At 39.2% G+C, this 21,450-nt stretch overlaps 1 protein-coding gene across 15 annotated transcripts in view; it reads right to left on the bottom strand.

Moving 5' to 3' along the window:
- mctp1a (multiple C2 domains, transmembrane 1a) overlaps positions 1-21,450 on the bottom strand; it is a 643,540-nt gene that overhangs the window by 314,095 nt on the left and 307,995 nt on the right. For all 15 annotated transcript variants that reach the window (XM_087999145.1, XM_087999160.1, XM_087999167.1 and 12 more), the window contains 2 exons: positions 11,888-12,052; positions 5,357-5,487 (listed from right to left, as the gene is read on the bottom strand). In XM_087999145.1, the coding sequence (XP_087855271.1) occupies positions 5,357-5,487; positions 11,888-12,052 (296 nt within the window). The remainder of the gene's footprint in view (positions 1-5,356; positions 5,488-11,887; positions 12,053-21,450) is intronic.

Genomic DNA, 21,450 nt, shown 5'->3' with positions numbered 1-21,450 from the left:
AGAGTGACTTTATGAAGACCCGTGAGATGCAGTCTTGGGAGAAGCAATCAAATAGCTGGAAGGTGAGCGGTGGTTGTTCATGGCTGAGGACATGAGGACTATGCCTATGTTTAGATGCTGGAATTAGCCTGCCCAAAATAATGCATACAGCTTCAGAGTAGGGATTTGGGGGTCTTTATCCATGCGTCAAAAACCTAGCATCCAGGTTCAATGGGTAACAGGGAAGGCAAATAGAATGTTGGCTTTATTTCAATGCAAATCGATTATAAAAGTAGGGAGGTTTTGCTAAAATTATACAAGATACTAGGCAAACCATAGCTGGAATACTCTCAATTATCTCAAGAAAGATATGCTGGTATTGGAGGCAGTCTGGAGAAGGTTCACTAGGCTAATACCAGATATGAAGGGATGGTACTCATTGGAATTAAGAAGAATGGGAGGTGACCTTATTGAAATATATAAGATTCTTAGGGACTTGACTGGGTGGTTGCTGAAAAGTTGTTTCCCCCTGTGGGAAAGTCTATGGCCAGAAAGCATAATCTCAGAATAAGAAGTGCTCATTTAAGACTGAGATTAGGAGGAATTTCCTCTCTCAGGGAGTAGTGGATTTGTGGAATTCTTCTGTACAAAGGGCTGTCGAGGCTGAATTGTTTAGTACATTCACGGCTGAGATAGATTTTTGAACAGTCAGGGAATCAGGGGTTATAGGGAAAAAGCAAGAAAGTGGAGTTGAGGATTATCAGTATTTTTCTTGATCTCACTGAATGGCGATGCAGACTTGATGGGTTGAATTGCCTACTTCTGCTCTGATGTCCTATGGTCTTTTGGGAGCTTTGGTTTGACAAATGTCCAGATCCTCATGGACTTCATCCTAGGACCTTCAATGAAATGGCCTGTGAGGCAGATGACAAACTGCTTTTAATATTCCTAAATTAACTACACTCTGGTATGATTCCTTTCGACTGGAAATAGCTAATGCAACTTCTCTATCCAAAAAGCAGGGAATTATAGGCCGGATAGCTGGTAATAGGAAGGTAGTACAAATTATTATATAAGATGTTGCAGCAGGGCACTTAGAAATGTTTAAGGTAGATCAAGCAATCAGCATGGTTAAGTGAAAGTGGAGTCACATTTAACTAATTTATTGCAGTTCTGTCAGAAGCTAACAAGTGTCATGGATCATCTGGTGGATGGACTGTTCTTAAATTGCCAGAACAGCTTTGATAATGTGCTAAATCCACTTATTATAGAAAGTATAAATTCATGGTGAAGGCTTTAACATATTATCAGTGATAGAAGATCGGCTGGCTAACAAGAAACAAAGATGGTGTGCCACAGGGATCAATGCAGAAGCCTCAACTTGTTAGAATTTTTATAAATGTCTTTGATGAAGTAACCAAAGGAATGATTGCTAAATTTTGCTGATGATACAAAAAAGGGAAGGAAATTAAGTTTTGACTAGAATATAAGGGGGCTAAAAACCACTATAGATCAGTAAGTGAGTGGACAAACATCTTGCAAGTGAAATATAATGTGCGAAAATGTGAAACAGTTCATTATAGCAGGAGTGGTAAGAAAAGCTAGTTATCTAAATGATGAAGATTGCAAAGCTTTAAGATACAGAGGAATTTTGGTGTCCTCATGCATGAATCACAGTAGGTTTTAAAGCAGGTACGGCAGCTAGTTAAGAAATCACATAGAATGCTATTGTTTATTGTGAAAGGAATTGAATTCAAACTCTAGTAAGGGTATGCTTTAGTCATATAGTACATCAGTGAGATCACATCTGGAGTAGTGTGCACAGTATTAGTCTCCTTATTTAAGGGATGTTTGTAAATATGTTGGAAATAGTTCAGAGGAAGTTTACTAGACTAATACTTAGAAGTAGGCTGTCTTTTGAGAAGAGATTGGGCAGGCTGGGCTTATATCCACGAGAATTTGGAAGGGAAAGTTGTAACTTGACTGATCTATATAAGATCCTGATGAGATGGATGTTTCCTATTATGAGAGGATCTAGAAGTAAGCTTCCTTGTTAAAATTAAGGGGTTGCCCATTTAAGGCAGGAATTAGCAGCATTTCTTTACCCCATGAAAAACTGAGTCTTTTGGAACTCTCTTCCTCAAAAAGATGGTGGAAGAAGAGTCTTTGAATGTTTTTAAGGCAGGGATGTAGATAAATTCTTGATGTTGACAGGGGTGAGACAGTGGTTCAATAGTTAGTATTGCTGCCTTACAGCACCAGTGACCCAGGTTCAATTCCATCTTCAGATGACTGTCTGTCTGTGAGGAATTTGTATATTCTCCTCATGTTTCCATGTGTTTCCTCTGGGTGCTCTAGTTTCCTTCCCACAGTATAAAGACATGCAGGTTAGGTGGATTGCTATGCTAATTTATCCATAGCATCCAGGGATGTACAAATTAGGTGGATTAGCCATGGGAAATGCAGCGTTACAAGGGTGGGTCTGGGTAGGATATTCTTCAGAGAATCAGTGTGGACTTAATGGGCTGAAGGGCCTGCTTCCCCACTGTAAGGATTCTGTGATAAGCAAGAGGGTGAAATGTTATCGGGGAAGGCAGCAAAATGGAGTAATCAGATCAGCCACGATCTTACTGAACACAGAGCAGGTTTAAAGGGCTATTGGCCTAATCCTGTCCCTGATTCATATGTTTGCATGAGATTCTGAAAAGTACAATTTAAATGCAATATTTTAATTGGTGCGAGCTTAGGATCTTTGAGCTAAATGAGACATATAACTTGGCTGCAGTCCCGGATTCGTCACTTCTACATTTTATCATGTCATTACATGAGTTGGTGGCTCAGAAAGGTTTATTTCTCATGTTTATCATAGACCAATGCAGAAATATTAATTTAAAGATCTGTTAGATAATTCAAACAGTTATCTGACATTTTAAAGTTTGAGTAATACCTTTGGAAAGTCTATTATTGGACACACAGAAGTTTATTAGATTAGATTCCCTACAGTGTGAATCTAATCTAATAAACTTCTGTGTGTCCAATAATAGACTTTCCAAAGGTATTACTCAAACTTTAAAATGTCAGAATACCTTTGGAAAGTCTATTGTTGGACACACAGAAGTTGAGAGAGAGGCTTTAGCAGACAACTGAGAAAAAAGTATCAGTCTGACATGTAGAAAGAAAATAGATTCCACCTTCCAAAAGTAAGTGTTTAGCACAAACTAGGTTTGGACAGGAAAACTCAGGTTATTCAAGATGGCAGAATCAACAAACTGAAATATTGGGCTGAATCGTAAAGGGCAGTGTAACGTGAACTATGATGAGATTTGTGGCAGAAACAGACAAGAAGTCCAGTAAGGCCGACCTCAACATCGGGAGTATCTTGCTACATCTTGTATGCTTTTGCCAAGCAGCGAGGAGTTTTTTAGTAAGCAGCAGCAAGTTGCCAATTAAGGAGGATTATTGATTGTTAAATACTTTGTTAATACCATAACTCAGCTTATTAATATTCTGCTCTCTATTTTACCAAATGCGCCAAACAAGCTAGATGTTGAGAAATTTTGACATGGAAATCAGAGCAGGTAGCTGGTAGATTCAGCTTGCCACTTGCTCTGAAGGACCTCCATATTGCTAAGGACCAAAAGCATGCTAAGGGAACATACCATTGGCAGCATCTACATGCATCCATTGTCCAAAGGGAGTGGCACCACTCACAACCATCATGGCATCACTCCAAAACACTTGCAGGATGCTCACGAAGCACAGACTTGTATTGTAGGCTACACCAGCAACTGGCATTGAACGGCTGCAGAAGGGACACTTGACAAGCAGGTACAGGCAGCCAGTCACACATTAGAGCAGGCTGCATGTCAAGGCTGTCCGCTTTCTGTCTTTGTGTTCACTCCCTTAGTGCTAACCTGCATGTTCGCAACATTCCTGCCTTGCCATGCCACAACATGTCATGCTACAACATGCCACATCAAAAACTGGTGGGGCTGGTCCTACATCTGGATGGGAGGGAGGGTGGGTGTTCACAGTCAATCAGGAAGACCTAGTATTATCAGTTACTGATATAGCCCACACACAATCCATGGCTTGGCTGCAGTCACCTGTTTGGTCCACTCAAGTACAGGGGATCTGGGAGTAGGCAATGGGCAGTCTTGTAGTTCTATTAAAAGTACTCACTGGAATTGCATATTGTCAGCTGGGAGCTGCAAACACACAAGTCAGCTCTGATCCAGTCATGTCTCGGGGCTGCTCTTCAAAGTCAATCAGAGGACTGGGACGAATAATCCCTCAGGGGAGTGTGCAAGGTGAGGCCTGCATGGTGGGGGTGGTGCATGCTGTGCTGTTGCAAAAAGTCAAGCTTTGCTCAACATAAGACCACAATATGTAGGAGGATAATAAATGTCAGGATTGGGAAAATGGCTCCAAAGGTTGATGTGACTACCAAAGCAAATCATCTTAACCCAACTCAAGGAAGGCACTCAAATGGGAGGAGGACTAAGGAGGCATTTCAAAGACTTCCCTCAAGAAATGCAACATCCATGTGGCTATGTGGAAGAGCCTTGTTCAGAAGAATGCAACATGGAGGAAACACCTGAATGAAGGGACACACTATTTTGAGAAAACCTGATGGCAGGAGGAAGTATGGAAAAGGAACCAGAGATAGGAATCACAATGATCTTAAGGTCAAGGACCACTACCAGCTCCTGGAAAAACCTGTTAAGTGTGTGGTCTGACATGCTGCTCTAGGATCAGGCCCATTCATCACACACGTCCCACAAAACCTATGACCACTAACATGGAATTTCTTAGGTGGTCAATCACACATGTTAGTGAATGTTTGTCAATGATGATGACACCTTATTAATATTAGTTCCAGAAATTTATTAATGTCTACCCTACAAAAGATAGGAGTAGTTTACAGATATCATCTATTGTAGGGTATTCCAGAGGAGGAAGACATGAGGCAATACCTGTACTCAAAAGATTCCAGCAGTGTTATGTGTAGGATTCAAAGTGAAGAACAGGTGCAAGAAATTATTTAAATAACCAATTCATCAAAGGTATGGGTCAATCAAAACACAAAGTTCTTATTACTTAGCATTCCCATGAATTGATCAATAAGAGAGGTGGAACTGTTTGAACATTGAAGCAATTAAGAATGTTTGTCCTTACAAACATACTATTATATCAATTATGTATTCAAAAATGAAATCAATTAAAAGATTTAAATGTGCTCGACAAAATGTTCTACAGAGTTATCAAGGTTAGGAGATAAATTGTAGCTGAATTTAATGAGCTGAAAGAAATATATATATTAACTTCAGAAAACTAAGATCAGGTGTTATAAGAGAACCAAAATATTATTACAGACCTGCCAATGAAGTCATCCTTTTTCAAAGAGTCCTTGTCCCACACAGTGATGTCTATGATGCCACCTTTTTCTTCAGCAAGAAGAAAGTCAAATTGCTCCCTCCACTTGGGATTCAGCGTTTTTAAAATAGCCTGAAAGAATCAACACAAATCACACTCTGGGATATATTTCAAAATGAGCATCAGTGACTTAATTGTACACTTTCAACAAGAAATGATACTTAACATAATAGCCAAGAATTTGCCATTCTGGCCTGAACTGGTGGTCTGTGCACAAGTTGCACTCAAAATTGCACTATTTTTAGGGATTGTTTTGTTGCACTGAAGTTTCTGCTCACAATCATTTGTACTTTGCAGAACATAGTCTCTGCTGTGAACCAGCATAATTGACAGCATTTTAGAACATAATTACAGGGATATAAAATATATCCTGATAATATTCTTTGATATAGTTAAGAGGGATAATCTGGTCAGTCTTTTTAATAAAACGTAAATCAATTTATTACAAATAAGCATTTTTAATCAGTCTGTCAAGAACTGTGCGTAACCTAATCTTAAAAAATGAACTGCAGAGAACTATATAATATCAATTGTTAGTTGCACTGATATACAGCAGTCAATCTGTTAGTAAACTATAAAAGAATATTCAAAGGTTTTTGAAGCATACTTATCAGTTTCTTTTCAATCTAAGAGGATATTTGAAGGTTACCAAATGCAACCAATTAGTGGAAACTCACAAATGTCATTAATTTGATCATAGAATCCCTACAGTGTGGAAACAGGCAAATCGGCCCAACAAGTCCACATTGATCTTCTAAAGAGCAACCCACCCCTCTACATTTACCCCTGACTAATGCAACCTATGCATCCTAGAACACCATGGGCAATTTCAGCATAGCCAATTCACCTAACCTGCACTTGGAGTCATAGAGATGTACAGAATGGAAACAGACCCTTCGGTCTAACCCGAGCATACTGACTAGATATCCCAAACCAATCTAGTCCCACCTGCCAGCACCTGACCCATATCTCTCCAAACCCTTCCTATTCATATATCCATCCAAATGCCTCTTAAATGTTGCAATTGTACCAGCCTCCACCACATCCTCTGGCAGCTCATTCCATATATGTACCACTCTCTGCGTGAAAAGTTGCCCCTTAGGTCTCTTTTATATCTTTCCCCTCTCACTCTAAACTTATATCCTCTAGTTCTGGACTCCCCAACCCCAGGGAAAAGACTTTGTCTATTTATCCAATCCATGCCCCTCATAATTTTGTAAACCTCTATAAGGTCACCCCTTAGCCTCCGACGCTTCAGGGAAAACAGCCCTAGCCTGTTCAGCCTCTCCCTGTAGCTCAGATCTTCCAACCCTGGCAACAATCTTGTAAATCTTTTCTGAACCCTTTCAAGTTTCACAATATCTTTCCGATAGGAAGGAGACCAGAATTGCATGCAATATTCCAACAGTGGCCTAACCATTGTCCTGTACAGCCGCAACATGACCTCCCAACTCCTGTACTCAATACTCTGACCAATAAAGGAAATCTTTGGATTGTGAGAGGAAACCGGAACACCAAGAGGAAACCACACAGACATGGAGAATGTGCAAACTCCATATAAATAGTCACCTGAGGCTGGAATCAAACCCAGATTCCTGGCACTGTGAGGCACTAGTGCTAACCACTGAGCCACTGTGCCACCTAGAATGCAGCTTGCTACCTGAATCTGACTGGATCTTAGTACAATGATTTTATGTTAATGCAAAAGAATGCACTAACTCAATATACGCTGGATATAATTAAACTTAAAATTCCTCATATATATGTGCTACTTTAGCCACTTGTGGATGAATTGCACCAAACAAATCATTGTAATCTAACAGAAACTCTGCCAACTTTGTTTGCAACAATCACAGCCAATGATAGTGAACAAATATATATAGTTTTTAAATGTATTCATGCGTTGAGGGCATCTCTGGCTGGCCACTAATTATTGTCCATCCCTAGTTACCCTTGAGAAGGTGGTGATGAGCTGCTTTCTTGAACCACAGAAGTTCATGTTCTGGAGGTTGACTCACAAATGTCATTGGGAAGGGGATTCCAGGATTTAGACCCAGTGACAGTGAAAGAACTGCGAAATATTTCCAAGTCAGGATGCTGAGTGGTTTGGAGGGGAACGTGCAGGTGGTGGTGCTCCCATATACTTGCTGCCCTTGTCTTTCTAGATAGAAGTGATCATGTATTTGAAAGGTGTCTGAGGATCTTTGCTGAAACCCACGCAGACATGGGGAAAATGTGCAAACTCTACATAAACAGTTGTCTGAAGTGGGAATTGAACCCAGGCCCCTGGTGCTGTGAGGCAGCAGTGCTAACCACTGAGCCACCATACCACCTCTTAGTTTTGAGTTAGTATATTTTACAGTATCTATTTATTATACCATGTCCTATTCATCTATCCCTTCTGTGTTTGCTGATCTACAATGCCATCCAATCAAGCAATGTCTTACTTTTCAATTTCTCATCTTTATTTTCAAATCTTTCACTCCTGTCTAATTCCTTAATGTATGTGGAGGTGGTGGCATTGTGGTACTGACCCCGGGACAGAAAGTACACGCTGCTATTACTGAGCATTGGTGGTGGAAGGAGTGGACGTTTGTGGATGTGATGCCAATCAGGTGGGCTGCTTTGTCCTGGATTGTGTCAAGTTTCTAGCTGGCTGTTGGAGCTGGACCCATCCAGGAAAGTCATATTCGTGACTTGTGACTTATCGATGTTAGACAACTTTGGAGAGTCAGGAAGTGAGTTACTCTTCACTGTATTCCTAGCCTCTTACCTGCTTTTGTAGCCATTGTGCTTATCTGGTGAGTCCAACTGAGTTTCTGTTCAATGACAATCTCAGAGATGTTGATAGTGGGGAATACAGTGATGGTAACACCACTGAATGTCAAGGGATGGTGGTTAGATTGTCTATTACTAATGATGGCCATTGCCTGGCTTTTGCTTGGCATGAATGTTACTTGTCACTTGTCATGTCCAAGCCTGGATATTGTCCAGATGTTGCCGCATTGTAACATGGACTGATTCAGCATCTGAGGAGTCACAAACAGTGCTGGACAAATGCTATCATTGGCAAACATCCATACTTTTGACCTTATGATGGAAGAAGTTCATTGATGAAGCAGCTGAAGATGGTTGGGAAGAGGTTACTACCCTGAGAAACTTGAGCATAAAAAATGAAAGCTGCATTCAGCCAACAAAACACCCATATTATCTGCATTATATAGATTTTTCTGATGGCCACAGAAGGTCCTGAAGTGATTAACGGGGAGCAACTTTTATTGCGTAGTCACATTTCAGGAAATATCAATTCACAGACAGCAAGTAACAAACAACAATGTGTTAAATTACCAGAATACGGGCTTATTTTTCAAATTTACTTTGGGTCATAAACTAGTGGCAGGTCGCACCAATTTACACTACTAAGAGATACCTCCTTTTGTTTTTCAAATATTACCATGCATTTACTTGAGAGAACAGATGATATATTGGCTTAATGTTGCATCCGGAAGACAGCACTTCCAAAAAAACCCAGAAATTTCAGAAGTACAGCATTGAATCTATCACTCTACATTAAGTGTTGAATTCTCTGGGGTAGGGCTTGAATCCAAACCATTCTGCTTGTATGGTGAGCATGTGGTGAGCAAAATCTATTAATAATGTATTACTTTCACATTAGCTATCAATAATACTGGAAATAATAGGGGGATGCTTATGTTTCATTGCTTGAATTTATAAACTGTTAATTCACTTTTTATAAATGTTTTAACTTAAAATCTGTGAAACTCTTCTCTGACTGAACAAGTACATGGCCTGACAGCCTATGGCTATTTGTCATGTCCTCAAATGGTCTCCTTTTCTGATAGACATTAGGAAATATTTATAATTGGTGGAGCCAGATGTTTGCAGTTGAAATAATTTTACTAATTGGGAATATGTTTAAGAAGATGAACCAGGAAGCTTGTGTTGAAGTCCCACCTGTTCTACACGTGTGTAATAACTTTTCTGAATCTGATTGATTAGAAAAATAGGTTAAATAAAACAAAATCTCTGAACAGGTTGATTAAGAAGATACAATATTTTGCAGAATTGCACAGTTCAGAATTCATCTTTATTAAATAATTTTTCTGGTAAGTTAGGGATAAAGAGAAAGGGGTCTGCCATATTTTTGGGAAAGATAAACATTCACTACCATTCAAATCATAATTTTTATGTTGGCTTCATATTTGCTAATTGTTCCAGACACAGATATATCCATTAGATGTTTGATTAGATTAGCTACAGTGTGGAAACAGGCCCTCCAGCCCAACAAGTCCACACCGACCCTCTGAAGAGCAACCCACCCAGACCCATTCCCGTACATTTACCCCTGCACCTAACACTATGGGCAATTTAGCATGGCCAATTCACCTAATCTGCATATCTTTGGACTGTGGGAGGAAACCGGAGTACCCGGAGGAAACCCACGCAGACCTGGGGACAATGTGCAAACTCTACACAGACAGTTGCCTGAGGCGGGAATTGAACCCAGGTCCCTGGTGCTGTGAGGCAGCAGTGCTAACCACTGAGCCACTGTACCACCTCTCAGTTTTGAGTTAGTATATTTTACAGTATCTATTTATTGTACCATGTCCTATTCATCTATCCCTTCTGTGTTTGCTGATCTACATTGCCATCCAATCAAGCAATGTCTTACTTTTCAATTTCTCATCTTTATTTTCAAATCTTTCACTCCTGTCTAATTCCTTAATGTATGTGGAGGTGCTGACATTGTGGTACTGACCCCGGGACTGTAATCCAGAACCCTAACTTAAAGTTCTGGAAGCAAGCGTTTATGAACAGGAGGGGTTTGGAGGGATATGGGCCAGGTGCTGGCAGGTGGGACTAGATTGGGTTGGGATATCTGCTCGGCATGGACGGGTTGGACCGAACGGTCTGTTTCCATGCTGTACATCTCTATGACTATGACTATGTCAGACAGTGGAATTAAAATTCTGGTATTTTTAAAAAAAGCGTAATGGTAAGTATAAAACCACTTTTGATAATTGGAGATATCAATCTGGTTTACTAATGCCTTTTCGGAAAATAAATCTGCTGTTAGTGCCTGGCCTTGCTTACATACGACTTCAGATCCAAAGCAATGTGGTTAACTCTTAACTGTTCCCCAGGCAATTAGGGATGGGCAATAAATACTGGCCCAGCCAGCAATGCCCTCATTTCATGAAGGCAAGGAAAATCTCCTCCAGCCCTGCAATTGTCAAAGGTATCTGTGCTTCTTCAACTCCGGCCTTTAGAGCATCTCAGTTTTTAATTGTGACTGTGACTTCATTGACGGGATCCTCCTTGCAGCTCGATTTCTTTCTGAAATCTACTTTTGTGATCAAGCTAAAAAAATTAGGTTGTGCAGTTTGGCAAGAGGAATTAATCTTTAAGCATGAGAGTTAATCATTAATGGTTAATTGGATATGACGATGAGCAATTGAAAAAGATGGAGAATAATATGGAAAGCAGGTCTAGCAGCCTGTTTTGAGTGGAAGGTAACTGCAGTGACCTTAGCTGGAGCCTGGGAAACAGAATATTGTGCAGGTATCACAGAGATACCTGGAATTATTTCTTGCCTTGATGCAACTGAATGCCTGGAAAAGTACTGAAAGTAACACAACATGGTGATACAGCACATAACATTAAATTCATAATAGCATTAAAATCAGAGACTTTGTCCCACTCGTTGGCTTGTCACCATTGGCTGGGGTTCATGAGATCAGGACATGGAATCTGAGATACAGCTCCAGATACCACCATTGTCAGTCCCTGACGAGCCGAAAGGCTGTGAGACTCACTTGTTTACATATATATAAAGTTATTTAAACTAACAGATTCACTCATTAATTTGTATATAGAATAAGCAGATTAAGCCATTACATTTGTTATGTATTGAAATACACGTGTCTTCTTGTATCAATTTTGATCAGACCTTTAAGAACCCATTAGATACTTTCAGGCGAATAATACATCAATTCTGAGTTAGAGAGATTTTTAATTGACAAGGGAGCCTATGGCTATGAAGGGCAGACCAGAAAGTGGAGTTAAAGCCACAATTAGATCAGCCATGGTCTTACTCAATGACCGAGTGGGCATGATGGATCAAATGTATACTCTTGATCCTATTGTTAAGATCATAAACGTTTGGTAACTGGTAACTTAGCCTTATGTCTATTTATTTGTTTTTGTCATATTTTGTCCCATGAAATGTCTTTGAAATTGTTATGATGTGAAAAGTTCTATATAAATATCAGTTGTGGTGCAGGAATACCACAAAAACTGAAGAACACATTTTCTTACACATACGACTGAAATTTACAGTTAATTCACAAGACAGAGCAGAGAAGATAATATTCATAAAGCTTTTTATATTACAATTATGCATTTTAGGTAAGTGCTTCTTTTAAAATATTTTATCTAATTATTCAATTACCTTACTCTTGTACTTCTGACAGCCCATTTTGAATTTTACATATGGATCACTCAACCCATTTGGATCCATGGGTTTTAAGTCTCGGCCCTCAACTAAAGTGACACTGACAACCCCTCTCCAGAGCTCGTCCCTTTTGTGTGCTTCCAGAAGACGGATGTTCTGTACCTGAGGGAACATGCAGCATAGAGACGTCATGAAACAAAATGCATATAGGCACTGAATACTGACATTACATTGTTTGCCAATGCTTTAATGGATGGTAGTAAGTGCACATATAAAATATACAAGCATCAGGGTTCACTATATCTTCTGTATTGTCATTTATAACTTATTTGACCTTTAAAACTGATCAGTTCATATAATGCCCCATCAATGTAATGCAGTAAATAGATCAAAAACAGGATTCTTAAAATCAATGCTATACTCTCATTTCTCAACAGCAATGTTCTGAAATTCAATTATCTCTGTTAAAAAGAAACTAGTCTTGCATCAAAATTCTTTTCAATTTAAATTTATTTTGAGTATATGGCATATAATTTCTTAGTATAATAAAAGTAGCAAGTCACAGAAACATGAAGCATATCTTAATTCTCAACAGACTCTGTTAAGTGTGATTCTTGCTATGCTGCCTGTGAGAATAGTGAACATTTTGGTTGTTGTGATTTGAAGAGAATAAATGGTACAAATAAGTAGGATGAACAACTGCTTAATTGTTTAGGCAAATAAGCAATTTGTCAAAGTTTATTTTAACTACAGAGGAAAAAAATGTGCTTTAGGACGATAGCTTTTAGTACTTATAGAATGGAATATGTTCCAATGACTTTTATAAATCTTTCCACAAGGCTAAAAGGGCGGGTTACATTGGGTGACAATCATTTAGATCCACCAGCGTGTTTTGCTAATAAGGATCTTGAGCACATTCACAAACTATTACCATAATTTAGTAAATCTGGTGATCTTCTTAACACTGTTGTACTTTATGTGTGCAAATGGAACTTAATATTCTTATAAAAGAAAATGGGGAAGAAATTCCCTTTCTATCAGCAGTATGGAAACTATGCAATTCCTTAGGAGATGACAGCATTGCAGAATTGAATTTTCTCCATTGATCATAATAAAGAATGCCAAATACATTACACTGGTGGCTGTAGTCAAGGAGTGGCTGTGCAGCAACACAACATAAATAAGTTGTCTTCCAATAATGTTATAATTATAGGCTATTCCATAAGAGGAAGGTGATCCTAAATATATACACAAACAGTGTAAATTTGACTGACACTAATTCTAATACAAAGCCACGGAGATGAAGGACAAGTGATTCTTGTGAGAATATAATAGTAATAGACAGGAGTGGACATTGGCATTGTTGTCTGCTGCAGAGAGCATGAGTCCAGAGGGTTGTGTTGCGCCCCAGGTGCCAGGGTTTGAGATATTTGCTCAGAGCAGAAAAGGAATTTGTCATGGGAGAGGGAAGATCCAGTTGTTGTCGTGCATATAGGCACCATCAAACACAATTAAGACAAAGAAAGAGGTTCTCCATGGTTAGTATTAGAATCTAGACACAGAATTAAGAAGCAGACCTCATTCACAGCACTAGAATCTATTTGACAATGTTGAAAATTTGATCATCAGCAAGTGAGGAAGTAGGTGTCAACAGGGTTATAAACCAGCACTTGCAAAGGAGTAACATGCTCACTGATGCTTAGTTTGGGTACTGCCAGAACCACTCAGCTCCTCACCTCCTTACAACCTTAGAGCTAAACTCCAAAGGTGAGGTCAGAGTGCCTTCTTTGACATCAAGGCAGCACTTAACCAAGTATGGTTTTAAGGAGCCTGAGGAAATCATAAGTGAATGGAAATCAGGGAGCAAGCTCCCCAGGGGTTGGAATCATACAAAGGATGATGGCTGTAGTTATTGGGGGTTAGTCATCACAACTCCAGGACATAATTGCAGAAGTTCCTCAGGGTAGTGTCTTGGGCCCATCTTCAGATGCGTCTTCATTTACTTTCCCTCCATCGTAAAGAACGATGAGGTTAGAAATTCTATGCCTAACAATCAACCTGCCATTTCCCCAATGCATCTCCACCATCTACAAGGTAAAAGTCAGCAGTGTGATATTCTCCACTGTGTGCAGTTTCACCAAAACTCGAGAAGCTCAACATCATCCATGACAGTGCAGCCCATTTGACCAATGCCCCATCCACTACCTTCAACATGATTTTTTTTCACCACCAGCAGTGAGGCCCAGCATTCAGTACTATCTGCAAGATGCCCCGCAGCAACTCACCAAGGCTCCTCTGACAACACTTTCAAAACGGACAATCTCTTCCACCCATAATGTCAAGAGCAACTGATGCATGAACACTTTCAAGTTCCCCTGCAAGTCAATGCCATCTTGAATTAGAAACATAAGAAGAGGAGTAGGCGATTCAGCCCCTTATGCCTAGCCTGCTATTCAATTTGATCATGGCTGATTGAACACTTCAATGCCTTTCATCCACTACCTCCCACAAGCCCGGATCATAGGTATCAGAAATCTATCAAACCCTGCATTCAACACACTCAAAGATTGAGATTCCACAGCCCTCTGTCGTGGAGAATTCCAAACATTCACTGGTCTCTAAATAAAATAGTTTCTCTGCATCAGGCCAAAGTGGCACCCCTTGATACCTATTGGTTTTAGATTCCCCAGCCAGGTGAAATGACTACCCTGTCTGTTCCCTTTATGTATTTTGTCAGTTTCAATTAGATTACCTCTCATTCTTTGATACTCTAGAAAATACAGGGCCAGTTTCTCAAGCTCTGTTCATAGGAAAGTCCTGTCATCCATGGAACAAGTCTGGTGGAACATTGTGCCAGTCCTTCTATGGCAGTATCTCATTTATTGGATATGGAGACTAATACTGCACACAGTACTCTAGATGTGGTCTAGTCAAGCTCCTATACAATGGAAGCAAGACTCCACCACTCCTGTACTAAAATCCACTTGAGACAAGGTTAACATTCCACTAGCCTTCCTAATAGCTTGCTGTGCCTGAATGTAAAGTACCTACCTAACAGAAAATCAACAGATAAGACTAAAAGTTACAAAAATAATAAAGGTGCAAACTTAAGGTTCTGTATCTGAATGCACATCACATTCAATACAAAACAGAAGATGTAATAGTGCAAATTAAGATAAAATGATCCAATAACCATATCAAAGACCTAGCTACTGGATGATGTAGACTGGGACCTGAATATTGTCAGGTATGTGACATTAAGGAAAGACGGAAAGCTAGAAAAAAAGTGGAAGTGTAGTTCCATTGGTGAAAGAAAACAATTCAAATGAATTCCCTAGTTCAGGAAACCAAGAAATAGAAACAATTTGAATAGAAATGATGAAAATAAAAGCAAGAAGTCACTTGTGGGAGTGGTGTACAGACCACCTAACAATAACCACACAGTAGGATGTAATATCAAAAATAATGGGAGCTTGTCAGAAACAAGCAGTGGTTATCATGGGAGATTTTAATCTACAGATTAATTTAAAAATCAGATGGGCAAAGGACCCTGCATGAGAAATTCATAAAATTTTACCAGGATAATTTCTTTGAACAGCATGTTCTGACACCAACCATTGAGCAAGCTATGTTTGGTGTTATGGCCTCATAGTGAAGCCACCCATAGATTAAAAATTACACAACATCAGGTTATAGTCCAACAGGTTTATTTAGAAACACTAGCTTTTGGACTGCTGCTTCTTCATCACAGGATAGGTAGCACTGATCATAGAGGAGAAAGTAAGGTCTGCAGATGCTGGAGATCAGAGCTAAAAATGTGTTGCTGGAACAGCGCAGCAGGTCAGGCAGCCCTTCTTAGGGCTTATGCCCGAAACGTCGATTCTCCTGTTCCCTGGATGCTGCCTGACCTGCTGCGCTGTTCCAGCAACACATTTTCAGCACTGATCATAATATGACTGAATTTTAATCCAGTTTGAGACAGAGAAGAGTCTAAATTTAAATAAGGACAATTTTTGAGGACCTGAAAGCAGAGTTAGAAAAATTAACTGCCAAAATCAATTAAAGACCAGCTCAATAGAGACGCAGAGGTGGACATTTAAACGGAGATTTCAAAATGCAGAATAGATACATTTGAATAAGAAAGAAACATTTTAGAGGAAAGATCTATTATCCATATATAACTAAAACATGAAAGATAGTATTAAACTTATAAGATAAAAGTAAATAAGTTTGCAATAAGGGTGGTTGGTCAGAAGGTCAAAAACAACATAAAAAAGCAAAGAATGATGAAGATATTAATAAGGAAGGAAAATTTGGAATACAAGAGAAAAATAACTAAAGAAGTAGGCAGTTTAGTAAGAATTTCAACAACTATTTAAAATAACAGTTTATTAAGAGATTGTTAGGATCCTATAGAAAATGGATCTAGGGAATTAATTATGAAAATAAAGAGGGGGCAGATAAATGAATCGCTACTTTGTTTTGAGTTATCACTATGGTGGATATAAGTAACATCCCGGAAATAGCTGTCAATTGTGATTTGGACAGGAGGGAGGAACTCAAGAAAATTACATTCACTGGGGAAGAGGTACTTAGCAAATTGCTGGAACTGCAGGTTGACAAGTCCCTGGGTCCTATTAGTTTTCATTCACAATCATAAAAGAAATGGATAGTGAGATAGTTGGTGCATTGGTTTAAAAAAAATTAACATTCACTTGATTTGGTTAAAGTTCTATTAGGTTACAAAGTAGCCAATGAAACTTCATTAAAAGATGGATGGAGATAGGAAGCAGGAAAACATATTCTAGTTAAATTAACATCTGTCATAGAAAAATATTAGAAGCTATTATTAAAGACATCATAACAGAGCACTTAGATAAATTCAAGATTATCTGGTAGAGGAAACATAGTTTGTGAAAGGAAAATAATCTATAACTAATTTATTGATAATCTCTAAAGAAGTGACATGCCATGCACATAAAGGGGAACTTTGAATACATTGCACTTCAATTTTCAAAAAAACATTTGATAAGATGTCATATCAAATTAAAGATTACGATGGAGGGATAACAAACTAACTGGCTAACAAGAAATAGATTGTAGGCATAAATCAGTCATTTTCTAGGTACAGAGAAAGTGAGGACTGCAGATGCTGGGGATAAGAGTCAAAAACTGTGGTGCTGGAAATGCACAGCTGTTCAGGCAGCATCCAAGGAGCAGGCGCGAAACGTCAACTCTCCTGCCCCTCTGATGCTGCCTGACCGGCTGTGCTTTTCCAGCATCACACTTTTTGACTCATTTTCTACTTAGCAAGATTTAACAACCACTGTGCCACATGGATCAATGCAAGAGCCTCAACGTTTTCCAATTTATATAAATGATTTGGCTGAAAGGACTGAAGGTAGTATTGCTAAATTATCTGACAATATAAAGACAGGGAGGAAATAATTTGTGAAGGCGACAAAAGGAGGCAACAAAAGAATACAGAATGATTAGGTCAGTGGGCAAAGATCTGCCAAATGGAACAAATTGTGAGAAAATGTGAACTTGTCCATTTTGGAGGAAATTGTTTGTTTCAAAACAGCATGTTATCTAATGGTGAGGGAATTGGAGAGCTCTAAAAGGCTCTGGGATGTCTGGGTGGTCTGACGCATGGATCACAAAATGTTAATGCACAGGTATAACATTAGAAAAGCAGATAGAAGGGGAATTAAACATAAAAGGAGGGAGGTTATGCTCAGTTATACAAGTCATTAGTGAATCCATATCTGTAGTACTGTGCATAGTATTAGTGTCCTGAATTAAACAGGGTGTAAAAGCATTGGAGAAAGTTCTTAGAAGCTTTACTAGATTACTAGGAGAAAGTGAAGACTGCAGATGCTGGAGATCAGAGTCGAAAGTGTAGTACTGGGAAAGCACAGCAGGTCAGATGGCATCTAAGGAGCATCCTGATGAAGGGCTTATGCCCGAAACATCGATTCTCGTGCTCTTTGGATGTTGCTTGACCTGCTGTGCTGTTCCAGCACTTCAATCTCTTACTAGATTACTACCAGAATGAGCGGGTTATCTTCTGGAGTAATGGCAGGATAGGCTTGGTGTGTATCCAGTGGAATTTGGTAGAGTATGTGGTGATTTGATTGAAACGTACAAGATCTCCTGAGGGGTTTTGACAGATTTGATGTGGAAACATTCAACCTGCCATCCTGGACCTTGCTAATTTAGGTAAAGCTCTTTTTAAACATGCATTCTACTGCATGAGGGATTCCGTAACCTTAACCAGCTTTATTCAAATGTATCTCTATTCATCTTAAGGGTTAGTTGTTTTTTCACTTTTACATACTTTTACAGAGTTACTGGGTTGTGATACAAATAGTTAAAAAGTATGGTCACCATGGTCTGGTCTTGGAAATTGTGAAAGCATTTAGATCACTTCTCTCCTTCTTATGATCTCTTGTACCAATACTTCTATCACGATGGAGAACGTAAAAAACTTCACTCTAGCCTGCTGTGCTGTTACTTGGGTTTCCTGTTTAGTTGAATGAGCTACTGCAGCCAGAATGCACCAGAAGTGCAGACCAGCATTAATGCTGCTAACCTTACATGAACTCTGCTGGGCTATATGTCACTACCATAGAAATGAGTGGTCAGCATGAAGTGATGCTGTTTGTATCACATACATGATGGTTTGGCCTAATTGTGTATCACAATCCCTGAGCTTGTTATCAGGCTCTGTTGAACTTTTGGCCCAAAATCTTTATTTTTAAAAGAAATGTCAATATTCAAATAGGCATGTTTAAATATAATGTACAAAATCCAATACTCAGAATTGAACATAATTCAACTTTGAGAGTAGACATTTAACTCTGATCAATGTTACTACTACTGAATGCAATCTTCATGGATCTACATTTATGATTTGATTTAAGAAATGAACGTGTAAAGCATACTTGTAAAGTATGGGTCATTTCAACATGGTTGTTAGTTGAAGGATTTCATAGATGGGGTGCTCCAAGTTTGAGTTATGGTGGATCAAAGGGTGTCAGTTGGGGAGGGTCAACACAAGATATACACCAGCTATACTTTTATTTACCTGTTACAGTCTATCGTGGATGAATAGCCAAAGAAATATCATATCCTGGTATGGGGAAGTAGTAGCCATTGGTTTAGGTGGGATGCATGAACTGGCATGGACATTAGAGGCCATGGGAACTGTTTGTGGGAATAGTCTGCTGTGCAGGGCATGAGTAGGACCTTTTGAAGTTACATTTTAAAACATTCCCTTATGCAGACTATGATTCACTGCACCTCTGAGGAGCTAGGACCCATGACTCTATCAAAAACAGGCATGATTTCATGAAAATTTGAGAGGACTATGAAATATAATCCCTACAATGGAGCCATTTAGGTCAAGAGTGCATGATGAGGACTTATGCACTGAACCAGCCTGTACCCTGGAACAGAATTCCTGAAAATTGGAAAGCCAAAAATGGGGTCAAGATCCATACCAGCTTAGTGAAACTTCCTGAGTGAAATTAGCAGACAATAATAATGTCATGGACATTTTGTGTAAAGACAAGTCCCCAGTCTAGATGGTTTTCATTCATGATCTTAAAAGCAATGGATAGTGAGATGGTTGATGCATTGGTTGAAAATAAAACAGCATTCACTTGATTTGGGAAAGGTTCCATTAGGTTTTATACATCATTTTACGCATTGTGTACAGATGCCTATTGTCAGAAATGAAATTTGGTGGTACAAACGGTAGTAAGTTTTCTGAAGATATCTTACCAATTTTGTCTCATTCACTAATAACCCTGAGAATAACTTATCATCAATAAGTTATGGATAAACCAGAATTTGTGGTGTTCTTGGCACTGGCACTATCTTTAAAAGGCCACTGTACACCCGACAAGGACTGTTAATCCAGAGCTGCCCTGCAAGTTCCTGATATTTGCAGTGGTCAAAGGAGAGAAGGCAAAATTGGCACCTCACTTTGTAGACAGGCTCCTGGAGGTTCTGCTGGATGATTTGGGCAGATATGGGCACATCCACTTCCCCCAGGATGTGGAGAAGAGGTCACAATATCTGACCATTCCACCCTTGTCTGTGATTCCACCTCAGCTCAGTTACAACATCTGGAAAAATGCTGAGCAATGTAGAAAGAAGGTACTTCTCCAATTTTGAATCATTCTAGTAAATGAATTTAGCAATGCTAACACCCTACATTTTGTTGAGAATCAGTTGTTGATGTTAATTTACTCTTCCTAGTGAAAATAGAATAGCGTCTATCCTTTCTGTCCTAAACTGGTCAATTGAAATTTTTAATTGCAAGAGGCAAGGGAACCAGCCTAAGAGCATGGGATCCCCTTTAAATATTTGGGTCAGGGTATAATTAAGTCACTGGAAACTAATTTATCATTTTAATTTGGTATTTGAGCAGACAAACAATGATGGCTTCAATGATATGAATAAAGACTGTTGACTATTGTTTGTTTTTGACTGGAAGACTTGTTAGAAATCCCAGTGGGTCATTGTCTGAAGTCTTGCTGTCTTTTTAAAATCATCTGTTCATCAATGTTATTACATACCTCTGGAGCAGATGGGACTTGAACCTGATCATCCTAGTCCACAGGTAGAGACATTACCACAGCACCACTGAAGTCATGCTCTATTGATTATATATTAATGAAATACATCTTGGTGTCAGGGGCCTAATATGGTGATCTATGAAAATGAAGGAGTCGAACTTTGGAAGAAAATAGACAAATTGGTGGATAAATGACAAATGAAATTTTATGAAGAAAAGTGTTATTTGATTCGTTGTTGTAGAAGAATGTAGAAAGGCAAGTTAAAACAAAAGGGAACAGTTCTAAGTGCGGTAGAAACAGCCAAACATTGGTGTTACGTGCATAAAGCGTAGAAAGTGGCAGGACAGTTTGAGAAAGCACTTGATAAAGTATAGAACATCCTACACTTTCTTAATAGGAGCACAGAGTACAAAGGCAAGGTAGGTTAAACACAGGCTTTGTCTTTAGTGGTGTATTTTTTCTCGTTCTGGTCTTGATAATTTAGTTATTTTTCTTACTTAGAAATGCAAAGTAATTTGTGGGGGTGCAGAAAGGATTCATGAAGTCCCAGGGATGAGGAATTTCAGATACATAAAAAGATTGGAGAAAAATTGGGTGGACACTTCACCATGCCATTGGCACCATCAGTCATGAGCAGAGTGAGCATTCAGTACCAGAGTTTGGTCATTGTGTTCTTGCACCAGTCACACTCAAGGGATCTGTCTGACCATATGTGGAGAATATCCAGTAGTCAGTCTTGTAGGGGCATCACAAGCAGTGAAGAGAATTACTTTTCATCAGTCAGGATGGTCCATCATGTCTAGGTCAGGGCTGTTCGAAATTGGTCAGAGGTCGTGGTGTCTGAAGGTTCACACATTGAAGAGAGTGTGAGGAAGAGGGAGGACCTTTAGGGAGAAGGGGAAAGTGATCATTCCCAAAACAAGTGGGCTGTCAAAGCTGGGGTGGGGTGGGGTGTGGGAGGAAACACAGGCA

Source organism: Chiloscyllium plagiosum, unplaced genomic scaffold (assembly GCF_037043375.1).
Source record: "Chiloscyllium plagiosum isolate Xiang-an unplaced genomic scaffold, Cpla_swu_hap1 HiC_scaffold_2, whole genome shotgun sequence".
NCBI classification, from domain to species: domain Eukaryota; kingdom Metazoa; phylum Chordata; class Chondrichthyes; order Orectolobiformes; family Hemiscylliidae; genus Chiloscyllium; species Chiloscyllium plagiosum.
The sequence above is the reverse complement of the archived record's forward strand: the minus strand, read 5'-3'. Positions and strand labels throughout refer to the sequence as shown.